Source organism: Pelophylax lessonae (assembly GCF_965119305.1).
Source record: "Pelophylax lessonae genome assembly, chromosome: 1".
NCBI lineage: Eukaryota > Metazoa > Chordata > Amphibia > Anura > Ranidae > Pelophylax > Pelophylax lessonae.
Window position 1 is genome coordinate 360536482 of NC_138768.1, and position 12149 is coordinate 360548630.

The 12149-nt window shown below is 41.5% G+C and overlaps 1 protein-coding gene across 1 annotated transcript in view; it reads right to left on the reverse strand.

The window, feature by feature from the left end:
• Positions 1-12149, reverse strand: part of VPS13A (vacuolar protein sorting 13 homolog A) — a 427491-nt gene that overhangs the window by 343446 nt on the left and 71896 nt on the right. Inside the window, exons 8-10 of the mRNA XM_082266808.1 lie at positions 11882-11941; positions 8158-8238; positions 4386-4443 (exon numbers count right to left, since the gene is read on the reverse strand). Coding sequence (XP_082122934.1) covers positions 4386-4443; positions 8158-8238; positions 11882-11941 — 199 coding nt within the window. The remainder of the gene's footprint in view (positions 1-4385; positions 4444-8157; positions 8239-11881; positions 11942-12149) is intronic.

The following is a 12149-nucleotide window of genomic DNA, read 5'->3' on the forward strand; positions in this document are numbered from 1 at the left end:
TTTTTTCCTCTCCACTGGGTGCTATGGATGCTGTGACTATCACCTCCTTGAATGCCAAGGGCCCCAATGTACCAGAAAAATGGAAGATGCTCCTAAATGACCTTACGCACAGATATAGCATTTGTTCAAGAAACTCACTTTAAAACAGGGGGTCTACCTCTTCTGCAGAATAGATTCTTCCCATCTGCATATCATGCTTCCAATCAAGAAGCTAAATCCAAAGGGGTTTCTATACGGCTCTCTAATAAAATACCCTGGTCTCTGTCAGACAAGTGCTCGGACCCAGGAGGCAGGTACTAGTTTCTGAAGGGCCACACTGGCAGCACTAGAGTCACGTTGGCTACCGTAAATATACTGAATGCTCACCAAGATTATTTTCTACGTAAAACTCTCTCCAAACTAATAGAATTTGCAGAGGGCAGTCTGATATTCGGATGAGATTGCAATGTACCTCTTGACCCTATCTTTGACACCTCCTCTGGGTCTTCCTCTGTCCCTCTTGGCTCTAGAAAATGCATAACGCATCTGTTACATAACCTACAACTGGTCGATGCCTGGCGCATCTTCCATGCTGGTGAAAGTCTACACCTTTTTCTCTCAAACCCTCACCAACTGTACTCCCGCATCGATCGATCCCTTTTTGGTCCCCCATCGGCTCCTTACTTCCGTCCTTGACATCTCCATCAGGCAGATTACCTGGTCTGACCATGCTCCTGTCACACTGAGATTGTCTTTAGGGAGCTCAGCCCACGCTTCCGAGTGGAGGTGTTGTCTCAAAAGTCTGCTACAGTTTTCTGAGGTACTGGAGGATGTCACCATGGTAATCAGACTTCTTTCGCATAAACGAAATCCGACAGCGATCCGGAATCATCTGGGAGGTCCACAAAGCAGTCATTCCCTGGGTACTAATCAAACATGGCTCCCGTATTGAGAGAGAAAGAAGCACAACTCTCTAAGCTACTTTGCGACATACGTGGTTTAGAACACCACAAGCGCTCTACTGATGCCTCTCTTGGTCGTGACCTGGCGCAACTTAGGAGACAGGTCTCTGACCTCTTGCGGTTCAAGGCGAAAGCCGCTCTACAATCGTGCCGGAAATTAATATATGAGTAGGGAGATAAGTGTGGTAAGGTACTAGCAAGGACTATCAAGGAACATCGGGCCACCTCTTACATCCCCCACATTACAAGAAACGAACAAACGCAAACAATTTTTGCCGAAAGATATCTCACGTATGTTTAGGGACTATTATTCGTCCCTTTATAATATCTCCCCGGCCCCAACTATAGACGCCTATCTCTCCTCCACACATCTCACGCGTCTTATTTCACCCGAAAGACAGATCCAAGACCCCCCTTTTCCATGAAGGAACTGCAGACAGCGATTAAATCCACCAAATCGGGAAAAGCTCCTGGCCTGGAGAGCTTCACCATTTAGTATTACAAAACCCTTCAACCCTTACTATGCCCTTACATGCTTAAACTATTCAACGGTCTGGGACAGTCCTCCTCCAACACAGAAACCTTGCTGGCCCACATCGAAGTAATTCCGAAAGAGGGTAAAGACCCATCCACTTGTGGCAGTTATAGACTGATCTCCCTGCTTAACGCAGATTTAAAGCTTTTTACCAAACTAATAGCCACCAAACTACAGCCTTTGCTTCCCAGAATGCTCCATTTAGATCAAGTGGGCTTCATTCCATCTAGGGAGGCAAGGGATAATACCGTTAAAGTCCTCAACTTAGTCCATCTGGCCAAGCATAGGCGTTCCCCCTGTGTCTTCTTAAGCACCGATGCAGAAAAGGCCTTTGATAGGGTCAATTGGGACTTCGTGTTTGTGGTCCTGCGCGACATGGGTCTTGGTTCAAGGATGCTCCGATGGATACTAAGTATCTATTCAACTTCACAGGCCTCAGTGAAGGCCAATAGAGTTTTTTCAGAACCGTTCGACATTTCAAATGGTATCCACTAGGGATGTTCCTTGTCCCCTCTACTTTTCGCGCTGTCCCTAGAGCCCCTTCTGAACAACATTCGTGCAAACCCTGATATCTCTGGCATTTAAGTGGGGGAACACACCCAAAAATTGTCTGCATACGCTGATGAACTTCTCTTTTCCCTAACGAACCCACACATTTCATTACCATATCTCTTAAAAGAGTTCGAATGATATGGCGCAGTCTCCAACCTAAAAATAAAAGTCTCCAAATACGAGACCATAGGAGTGGCTATCCCCTCATTATCCCAATTCCTTTAAATCAACGGTCTTCAAACTATGGCCCTCCAGCTGTTCAGGAACTACAATTCCATCATGCCTAATCATGTCTGTGAATGTCAGAGTTTTACAATGCCTCATGGGATATGTAGTTCCGCAACAGCTGGAGGGCCGTAGTTTGAGGATCCCTGCTTTAAATGGACGTCCCCAGCATTTAAGTATCTGGGAACTCTAATCCCATTGAGGTCTTTAGTTTAAACTTTCCACCCCTACCAAGCAAAGTGCAAGCCCTTCTAGATGGATGGACTTTGGGTCTGCATTCCTAGTTTGGCCATTGCAATATCATTAGGATGAGTGTTTGAGTTCCTTTATCTCTTTGAAACGTTGCCAGTTTCCATCCCCTTGTTCTCCTTCAGACAAGCCAATGCACTCTTTACCAGGTTCATATGGGCCGGTAGACGCCCCAGGCTCTGTAGACGTCTTTGGACTTTACCTAAATCATATGGTGGCGTAGCCATCCCAGACACTCTTAAATACTACCACACAGCCCATATGGGCAGACTAGTCGACTGGTGCAGACAAGGACAACTTAAACTATGGATGGCTTTAGAACAGTGTAGTAGCCCAGTGCCCCTGACTAGAGAACCTTGGTGCTACAAAGCCCTCCCGACCACTATCAAGTCACACCCCTTCATAGGCTCTACCCTCCGCATTTGCTGCAAGATAAGTCGCAACCCTGAGCGCTCCTTCCCTTGCTCCCTGCTTTTCCCCATTTTGGAACCCCGACTTCCCTCTGGTGAGATTGGAACATTCCACACTCTAATAGAGCAGGGCTGCTTCCAGGCCTACCACTTCTTAGAGTCGAAGTCCTAGCCCTCGAATCACACTCTGACTGACCCTCATGGGCATTACCCAAACTGACCCCATGGCAGGTACTCTAACTCCGACATTACCTTAACTCCATGGGCCCTACACCCCCTTTTTGACGCCAGCTGATGTTATTTGAAGAATACTGCACGAACAATGGCCTCCTTCCCTGCACCCTTTCCAAGATGATTTTCCTACTCATTATCCCGTCGGGCAATTATACAATACTGGGTATTACTAAATGGGAGAGGGTACTCGCCAGAACCTTCACGCCCGCCCAACGGCAAAATATCATCCACCTCACTTTAAAGTCATCCATTTGCACCCGTATACAAGAAACAAACTACAAACTGTTGACACACTGGTATTACACTCTGACGGCCCTGTGCAAATACTTTCCAGAGGCCTCAGACCGTTGTTGGAGATACCAGGAGGAGCCGGGGAGCATACATTCCATATTTTCTGGAGCTGCCCCAAACTCCAACAATAATGGAAAGAGGTAAGACAGATCACCCAGAAGTTTACGGATTTCTCAATCCCGGAGGACCCGGCCTTCTTCTTGCTATGCAAATCCCACTTACACAATACAAGAATTCGGTCATATGCCATCTACTTAATGCTGCCAAGGCCTGCGTCAGCCTTTCATGGAAAAGCACTGAACCTATCGCCATGTGGCTCAAAAAAGTCAGGAATATTAATACCTTAGAAGACCTGGTTCTGACATCACAAAAGAAAAGAGCAGTTTACTAAAACCTGGTCTTGTTGGAACATGTTAATTTACTTGGATGAAGGAAAAACTCTACAAGGAGAGTTCCCTGGCGACTGAATACAAAACACCTTGTCCATTGGGAGAGATAGTGCACACCTCTCACAACCCAAGTGCTTCTTCCCTTCACTTCCCCCTCCAATGTATTTATTTTTTTCCCTTTCCCTCACCCCTCTCCCCCACTGCCCCACTCTCCAGCATGCTCCCCCTTCCTCTCCTATCTTCTCCATCACCCCACTTCCCACCCCCTCCTTGAAAGTATTTCCACTCTGTGTCTGAGTGATCCCCCCCTCTACCCCCTACAAACCATTGGCTATATACATCTCAAAATGTATTACATCTAGAATATGTGGTTCATGACAGGTTAATACCTCAGCTCTGTTGCTTCCTCATGTACAACCGCTAATTGTACTCACATATGTGGTTTTTTTTTTTTTTTCTTTTGATTGTATCTTTTTGTATCTGTACAAATGTTTTGGACTGCCATACCTTTGCAGTTAATTAAATAAAGAATTTAAATAAAGAAAAAAAAATAGCATACCAAAATCATAACCGTCTGGGATCATGTTGTTGGAAGCAACTCCGTATTTCAAAACACCCTGAAAGTGAAAAGGAAGCTTAAGTTTGAGTTGTTACTTTAAACAACATTACCATCTATTGTACATTCTCTAGAAAACTATATATCAATAAAATGCATGTAAAAAAAAAAAAAAAAAAAAAAAAACATGCTGCATTATAGAAACTTTATGTAGCTTTATATAATGAAAAAGATTCAATTTAATGCTTGAAAACATTCTTGAGGGGGAGAAAAAAAACAAACACTAAGCCAAAAAAGTCAGTCAGAGCTCAAGCACAACAGAACATGAAAAATAATTAACAATGACGAGGACATGATACAATAATAGCGGCCTGCGTTGACAGGCTTTTGTTCTCTTCAAATGGGTTTTGCATTCCCATACAAGTCTATCAGGCTGCATGATCTGCTTAAAAGCAGGTCAACTGCAAGTTCAAATGCACCAAGAATTTTTGGAATGATCTCAGAAGCATCAAACTGAGTGAAATGTCCAAAACCTATCGGCACATATTGTTATATACATATCTAGAAGGAATTAGGGCAGATTATGTTTTGACTTTCTCATTGTCTCCTTCCATTAAAATTACAGACAGGTACCCATAAAACAGCAACATGCATAGAGTAGAAGCAGCTCAAGATGATACAATTAGGAGAGAATATAGATCCATTTTCTGAACCTTAAAATCTATAGTGAAAATGAATCTGAGTTGTTAACCATCTTATTTGGATAAGATCAGAGGTTAGACTGGCTTATCACATAACCAAGTATGGAGACACTAATATGAGCTTAAAACATTTTCTCCATAAGAGGTAACTATTTCAGCACTTCCCTTTCTAGCCCATCAACATTGTTAACATTGGTAACAACTAAGCCCTAATTATAGTTTCACTTTACCCTGTTGGGTTCTTTGTTTATTCTACAGCAGCACAACTTATATTGTACATTCCTGCTAAACTAAGTATCTTTTTTCAGCAAAGCTAAAATCACTAGTTTCCATTTCAATCTTCCTACATTGCATTTAAAGTTATATTTCAAATTCGTGCAATAATTTCTAGAATCCGATAGCTCAAGAATATTGTTTTATATATTTTTTTAACTTAACATCCAACTAGATGACAGCAGCAAAGCATGATAAGTTACCATAACCTTGTCATACAATAGAATCACTAATGCCACACAAGGGAGAGCAGCATGAACCTGCCACCTTAGCAGTTGCACAACACAGCTCCTGAACCCACTGCATATAATAAATACCCAAGAAAAACAGGATCCACACTGCTAATCTACTCTATTACAGGCTTATTACTAGCTCAAGAGTCAGACATGAATGTGAAAACCTTGATGTGTTCACTCAAAAGGTCTAGGTGAGAAAAGTGCTTAGTGTAAATTGCACAATGCATTAAAATGACTGTAAAAGCTTACTTTTTATTTTTCTAAATAACCTTTAGAATATTTTTCTAATATACTTAACCTGCTCTGTGCAATAGTTTTGCACAGAGCCGCTCCGAACCTCCTTTACTGGGGTCCCCTGCCGGCGCCCTTGGCTCCTTAGTGTGCCACCATATAAAGACTCTTCCTATGGTGGCACACCTGCGGGCTTATTTCCAAGCTGGGCTGTGTGCATCCATAGACACAAACAGCGTGTCTCTCGACCCCCCCACTCCCTGCTCACAGGATTTGATTGACAGCAATAGGATCCAGTTGTTCCCACTGCTCTCAGTCCTGTGAGGAGAGGAAGAGAAAGCAGCGCTGCAGCACTCAAAGCACAGCGCTGGATTAAGTTAGGACTCAGATAAGGGGGCTGAAGGGCTAAACATAGCCAACCAGGTAAAAACAGGAGCTCAACCAGGAACAACTGGAGCTCAACACCAGGAAAAAATTTCACCCTCAAGAAGCGGAAATCTCTGCAACCGCAGTCTGCAAAACTTTGAGGCCAAACGCCACATCTGAAGATGCAAGCACATCCACCTAAAAATTTGTGAATGTGTGTACAGACGACCACACCTGAACCACTGACGCCTGATGACGGAAGGCCCAGGAGGCACTAAGCGCCCTCGTAGAATGCGCCTTAACAGGGAAAGGAGGAACCTGACCCTTAATAGAATAAGCCTGCACCACCGTCTGCCTAATCCATTGGAAATGCGGCCTGCCCCTTATGAGGTCCATCCGTGAAAACAAAAGATTAGGATTTACAAATCGGCTCAGTCACCGTCAGGTAAACCCAAATCGCTCTAACCACATTCAAAGGAATGTAAAGCAATTTCTTTAGGATGTTTCAGTTTAGGACATAAGGACGGTAACACAATATCTTCATTCAAATGAAACCCTGAGACAACCTTTAGGAAGAAATGCCTGACAGGGTTGCAACACCACTTTGTCCCTATGAATCACCAGGTAAGGCGACCAACAGGACAACGCAGCCAACTCCAACACCCTACGTGCAGAAGTAATAGCGACTAAAAAGGCCACTTTCTGCGACAGAGTGAGCAGAGGAAGTTCTCGAATATTTTCAAAGGGAGGCTCTTGAAGCACCGTCAGTACCAAATTGAGATCCCACGGAGGCATCAGGGATCGCACCGGAGTAGCCATATGGCGAACTCCCTGCACAAAATTGTAAACCAAGGACTTCGCCGCCAACAGCCTTTGGAAAAGTATAGTCAAAGCAGAAATCTGGCACTTGATGGTGTCCAGAGCCAAACGTTGATCTACACCCCGTCGTAGAAACTCCAACAGGTGAGACACAGAAAAGGACTAGGGAGAAAACCCCCGAGACTCACACCAAGTAAGGTACACCTTCCAAACTCTACGATAAACCTTACTGGAAGTAGATTTTCTAGCTTTTAATAACATTGGAATCACAGACTCAGACAGCCCCCTGTCCTTCAGCACCTGGCTTTCAATAGCCAAGCCATTAAAGCCAGCGACTGTAAAGCAGGATGGAAGATTGGTCCCCGAGACAGAAGATTTTCCCTGTAAGGAAGTTTCCAAGGGACGTCTGCTACCAGCCGTACCAGTGAGTGCTGATCCACCGAATTCGGCCAGTGTTGCTGTGTTTGTGTTATTACCTTGGAAGAATTGCGGGTGCCAAACTGCACTGGCGTCGCCGACTCAGCATCAGCCGAGTCCTCCAACTTTAAAGTTTCCCGCACTGACACAATCCACCAGCGTTTTCACATGCGCGGCTGCGGAAGAGGAGTCGTCGTCCTCACCATTAGAGCACTCAGCGTGCGTGGACGCAGACCCAGTGGGCTTACTCTTGCCCACGGCGACCAAATCCACCCCAGACTGGGGAGGCAGAAGATATAGGTAAAGGCGGGGGGGGCACTTCTTGCTAGGCCTCCTTTGCAGGGCCACATCTACATTGGATACAAGTGACTGACTGCAGGGCTGCCGTTATGGCCGCCAGGGCAGACTGAGACCCAGAGGGCCCTGCAGCTTCCAGCAGTGGGTCAGGTGGTGATACAGAGGTTCCATTGCCAACAAGGGGTTAGTCGGAGCTGCACCGTGCAAAACCAAACTTTTTTTTTTTTTGCAAAAAAAAGTATGCCTTTCCAACCACTTTGGTCTTCACACTGATGTCTGTTTATGCCTCTTGAGCTGTTTATAAACCAGGCTGTGTGGTTGAAGAGTATAGACCCCATTTTTTCTTAGATGTTTACCATATCCTTTTTGCAATTATCACACCAATTTCAACAGAAATGTTAGAAGGACCAAAAGAAAAATCAAATAATACCATACCAAAGCTTCATTGTAACTTCGATGGTAATACATCTCCGATTTCACATTCCAATAGGCAAACAGATTGTCAAGACGCACAATCTAGAATTAAATATTTGAAGGAAAAAGAAAAAGAAGGATTATCAATCCTCAAGCACAATTCAAATTAAACACAATGCAAAGTAACATATATATATTATAGTGTACTCACTGCCATATCGATTGCAATACATTCATGTGAGTTGAAATGTTTCGTTTTATATCAAGCTGGCATTTTAAAAGTTTTAATAAACAACTGAGGATTATCCATTACCATTTTAATCCAAGTGGGGAGTAAAATGAATAACATCTTTTGATTGGCATTTCACATTTTTTGGACAACCTGGATTTATCAGATACAGGCTTATATTACCTCTAAGGGTTTATGCACACTGGCTCAAAAATAACTGCTTCTACAGGAGTTTTGTGTTTTGCTTGTAGAAGCAGCTCAATTGTATGTTAGGACAACGAGAGGCATATTTTAAGCACAGCGTTTATAGGCAGGAAAAAAAACCCCTTATGGATTGCATTTTTGATTCAAGCTTTCTGGCAAAAAAAACAAAAAAACGTTAAACTCTCCTAAACGGTGTACAAAAACGCTCTATATGGAGTTTCTTTTTTTTTTTTAAGACCAATGTGCATAGAGCCTAACAATCTGGAGTCTTGCCATGTGGTGAGTGGCCATTAATTCTAGGTGCTGGATTAATTCACATTTTGGTGGAGTCTTTCTCCTAGCACAGCATTACAGTTTTTTGGATTACTCTCACATATGTGCATCCCACTCCCTGAGGTCTGTTGGTCTGGTTAGATGCCATTTGCTTTAGAGGCAAGTCTCACTCCTTGCACTACAACACGGAAAAACTTTAAGACAAAGGTTAGATATTTACAAAATTCTGGGAATTTATTTTAGGTTTTTAGTTACATTATTTTCTTTCAGATTTTTAGCACTGACTTCGCTATAATTGCAATAAATCACTCCCTTAGAAAAACCTACAACTTCTATATGACATTTTTATTGGTCCCAGCAGAGACGTGTTAAATCAATTCTGGATCTAGTTCATTTGTAGAGGGTAATGTGGTCTGATATAGCCACCCAGGTGCATGCTCAGAAAGGTCCTGGTATATTATATTTGAGGGGGGAACTTTTCGTGAGGTTCTCCCTTAAAGTAATTTTAAAGCTTGCTTTTTTTTTTTTTTAACCTAATCTGCCATGTGCACTGGTATTGCACAGAGTGGCCTGAAACCTTCTCTTCTGGGGTCCCCCGCCAGCGCCCACAGACACACACAGTGTGACTCGGCCCTGCCCCCGCCCCCTCCTCACTGGACTTGATTGACAGCAGCGGGAGCCAATTCTCCCACTGCTGTCCACCTGTTCTGTGAAACCACAGGGAAAGAGCAGTGCTGCTGAAGACGGGCACAAAGCTGAAAGAAGAAAGTAAACATTTAGTGAAAGCTTTTTTTTATCTAAATGCAGGTAATGCATTAAACCTTGAAACACCTTAAAATGCATACCAGACTCAAAGGCTTTGTTATGTAATGTGGTGGCATTTTTTTCCCCATGGAGTCTCCCTTAAAATCTGTACTAGACATAAAATAGCCGATATGAATTTTATCTACATACCATTTTTTTTTTTTGTTTTTTTTTTTTTTATTTGTTTAAAATATCCCTGCTATTACACTCTCAATTGGGAATTGTGGTTGATGGATAAACATGTGGGTAAGGAAGAGTCAATGTTAGATAGGACACAGGGGTGAGTGTCAGATCCCTAACCACCATGAGGAAGCTGTCAAATTTAGCAGTGGTAATAACACCACTGCTAAAGGTTTTGCTCACACTGCAGCTGAAGAAATGTTTGGCTGAACACCAATTTGTTTGACTGTTCACACAAGGTTCTCCATAGACTGGAAACAATGCAGAGGTCTCCCTCATACTCTTTCCCTTTGTGGTCGAATGTTTTTAGCCTACAGTATAAGGCCATTTTCTCTACTGTGGTGAATGTTAAACTCGTGGTTGAATGCTCTTATAACTATTCTTCTCGTAGGACCAAATGGCAACATCAAACTATAAAGCACATATTACAAAATGACAGGTGTTATTCATTACACTTGTTCGAATGTTTATACATTTGGAAAGTTATATATATATATATATATATATATATATATATATATATATATATATATATATATATATATATATATATATATATATATATATATATATGCCCCATACTGTTTTATTAGGGACAGACAAAAGCTTTATTTTTGCAACACTGTCTTGCAAAAAATGTTTTTTTTTATGCAATCCTTAGATTAAAAAATAAAATGAAACATACATTATATAAGTTTAAATAATTTATCCATGACACTAAATGTATGATTCTGATACAAAGCATTGCAAACTTTATTTACAAATGAAATAAAGTGCTTTCTTTTCCTTAATGTTGGGCCTTTTAAAATTTGACACAAAAAATTACCAAATGAAAAAAAAAAAAAAAAAAAAGAAGTTTAAATATTAGTCATTAATAAATAATAAAAAAAACAATAAAGAGATCAGGGAAAAGAAGGATTTATTTAAAGCCAATTAGGGTAAAGTAAGGGTTAATAAGGGGTCAATAGACATTTTCTGAAAAAAAAAAAATGTACACTTGTCAGGTTGCTTTGACAGCGTCTGCAGATGAAGCTTGCCCTTTGATATGAAAATGATTGAAACCGAGCAGATACAAAATTAATAATGTTACTTTGTATCTCTATTTCGCATTCGAGTCAGGATTTTTTTTTTCTTTTACAGCAGCTCCTGGAGCTGCTGTATTCACATGGCAACTACCAGCTTCATTTTAAGAATAGAGAATATCCGGCAAGTGGGGGGGAGAAGACGCACTGGATGTACTACACACAACCTGTATACTTTGATTACTTTTTTGGGGAGTGTTTAAAATGCCCAGTGACTTCAACTAGGTAATAAGCAAATGGCAATTGGAGTCTAGTCCCAAAATTAACATTTTATTGTGATCACAGAAGTGAACTTAAAAAGCTAAAATCGGATTTCTTCAATCAGGGTTTTAAGAATTCCGTTGTGGGTTTCAATGAATACCATTCATTCAAATGCAACATCTCTAAGGAATCTCTGGTCCATCTTATCAAGAACTTCTGAAACTGCTCAAACCCAGTTCAATCTAATACGCCACTTTCACCATGGTTATTTTTTTTATCTGGAAAAGGAAACCATCTGCAGACAGGATCTCTGCATGGGATAACAACCACCCCTAATGCCAAAAAGCTGCTGTCAATACTCTTACTGATGGCTGGGTCTACAATGTCCTAAAAAACGCATAGCTGGAGACTCATTAGGGATAGGACACTGGCATGAGAAATATAGCTAGCCAATGCTGAAAGTGCTTTTTGCCTAGCGATGTCCAGCTATAATACATATAACCCACTGACTCTGTGCAAGCATGACGCAAAGGAAGGTCAGACAAAAGTCAACAACTTTATAACTAATCCAGGTCGGTTCACATTGTTAAAAAATAAGCATAACAGCCAAGAAACAAGCATTTTCAGAAGGAGATATCAGAAATTGCAGTCTTGATACCGGTCTCATCCGGGACGGCTCAAAATGACTACACACCTGACAATATATCAACCATTACAATATAATTTAAATAAGAAACATGACAATAATGGACATGCCTAACAGTTTAATTACCTTGTAAAAGAGCTTGGCAGATTCATCATGAAGACAGGGATTCCAATTTTTATCAGATGTCTGTCAAGAAAAGTTTATTCTTCAGTGAAAAATATTCTGGGAATTTTTATTTGAAATAAATATACCTTATATTATCTGCAAAGCAAAGCCTTAGGTTTCTCAAAAATATTCAGATTTTCCTTATTTCAAAAGAAAAATATTCACTTCTACACAAGCACACACATATTATACCTATGAAGTTTAAAAATACGTAAATCGAGTAAAATAA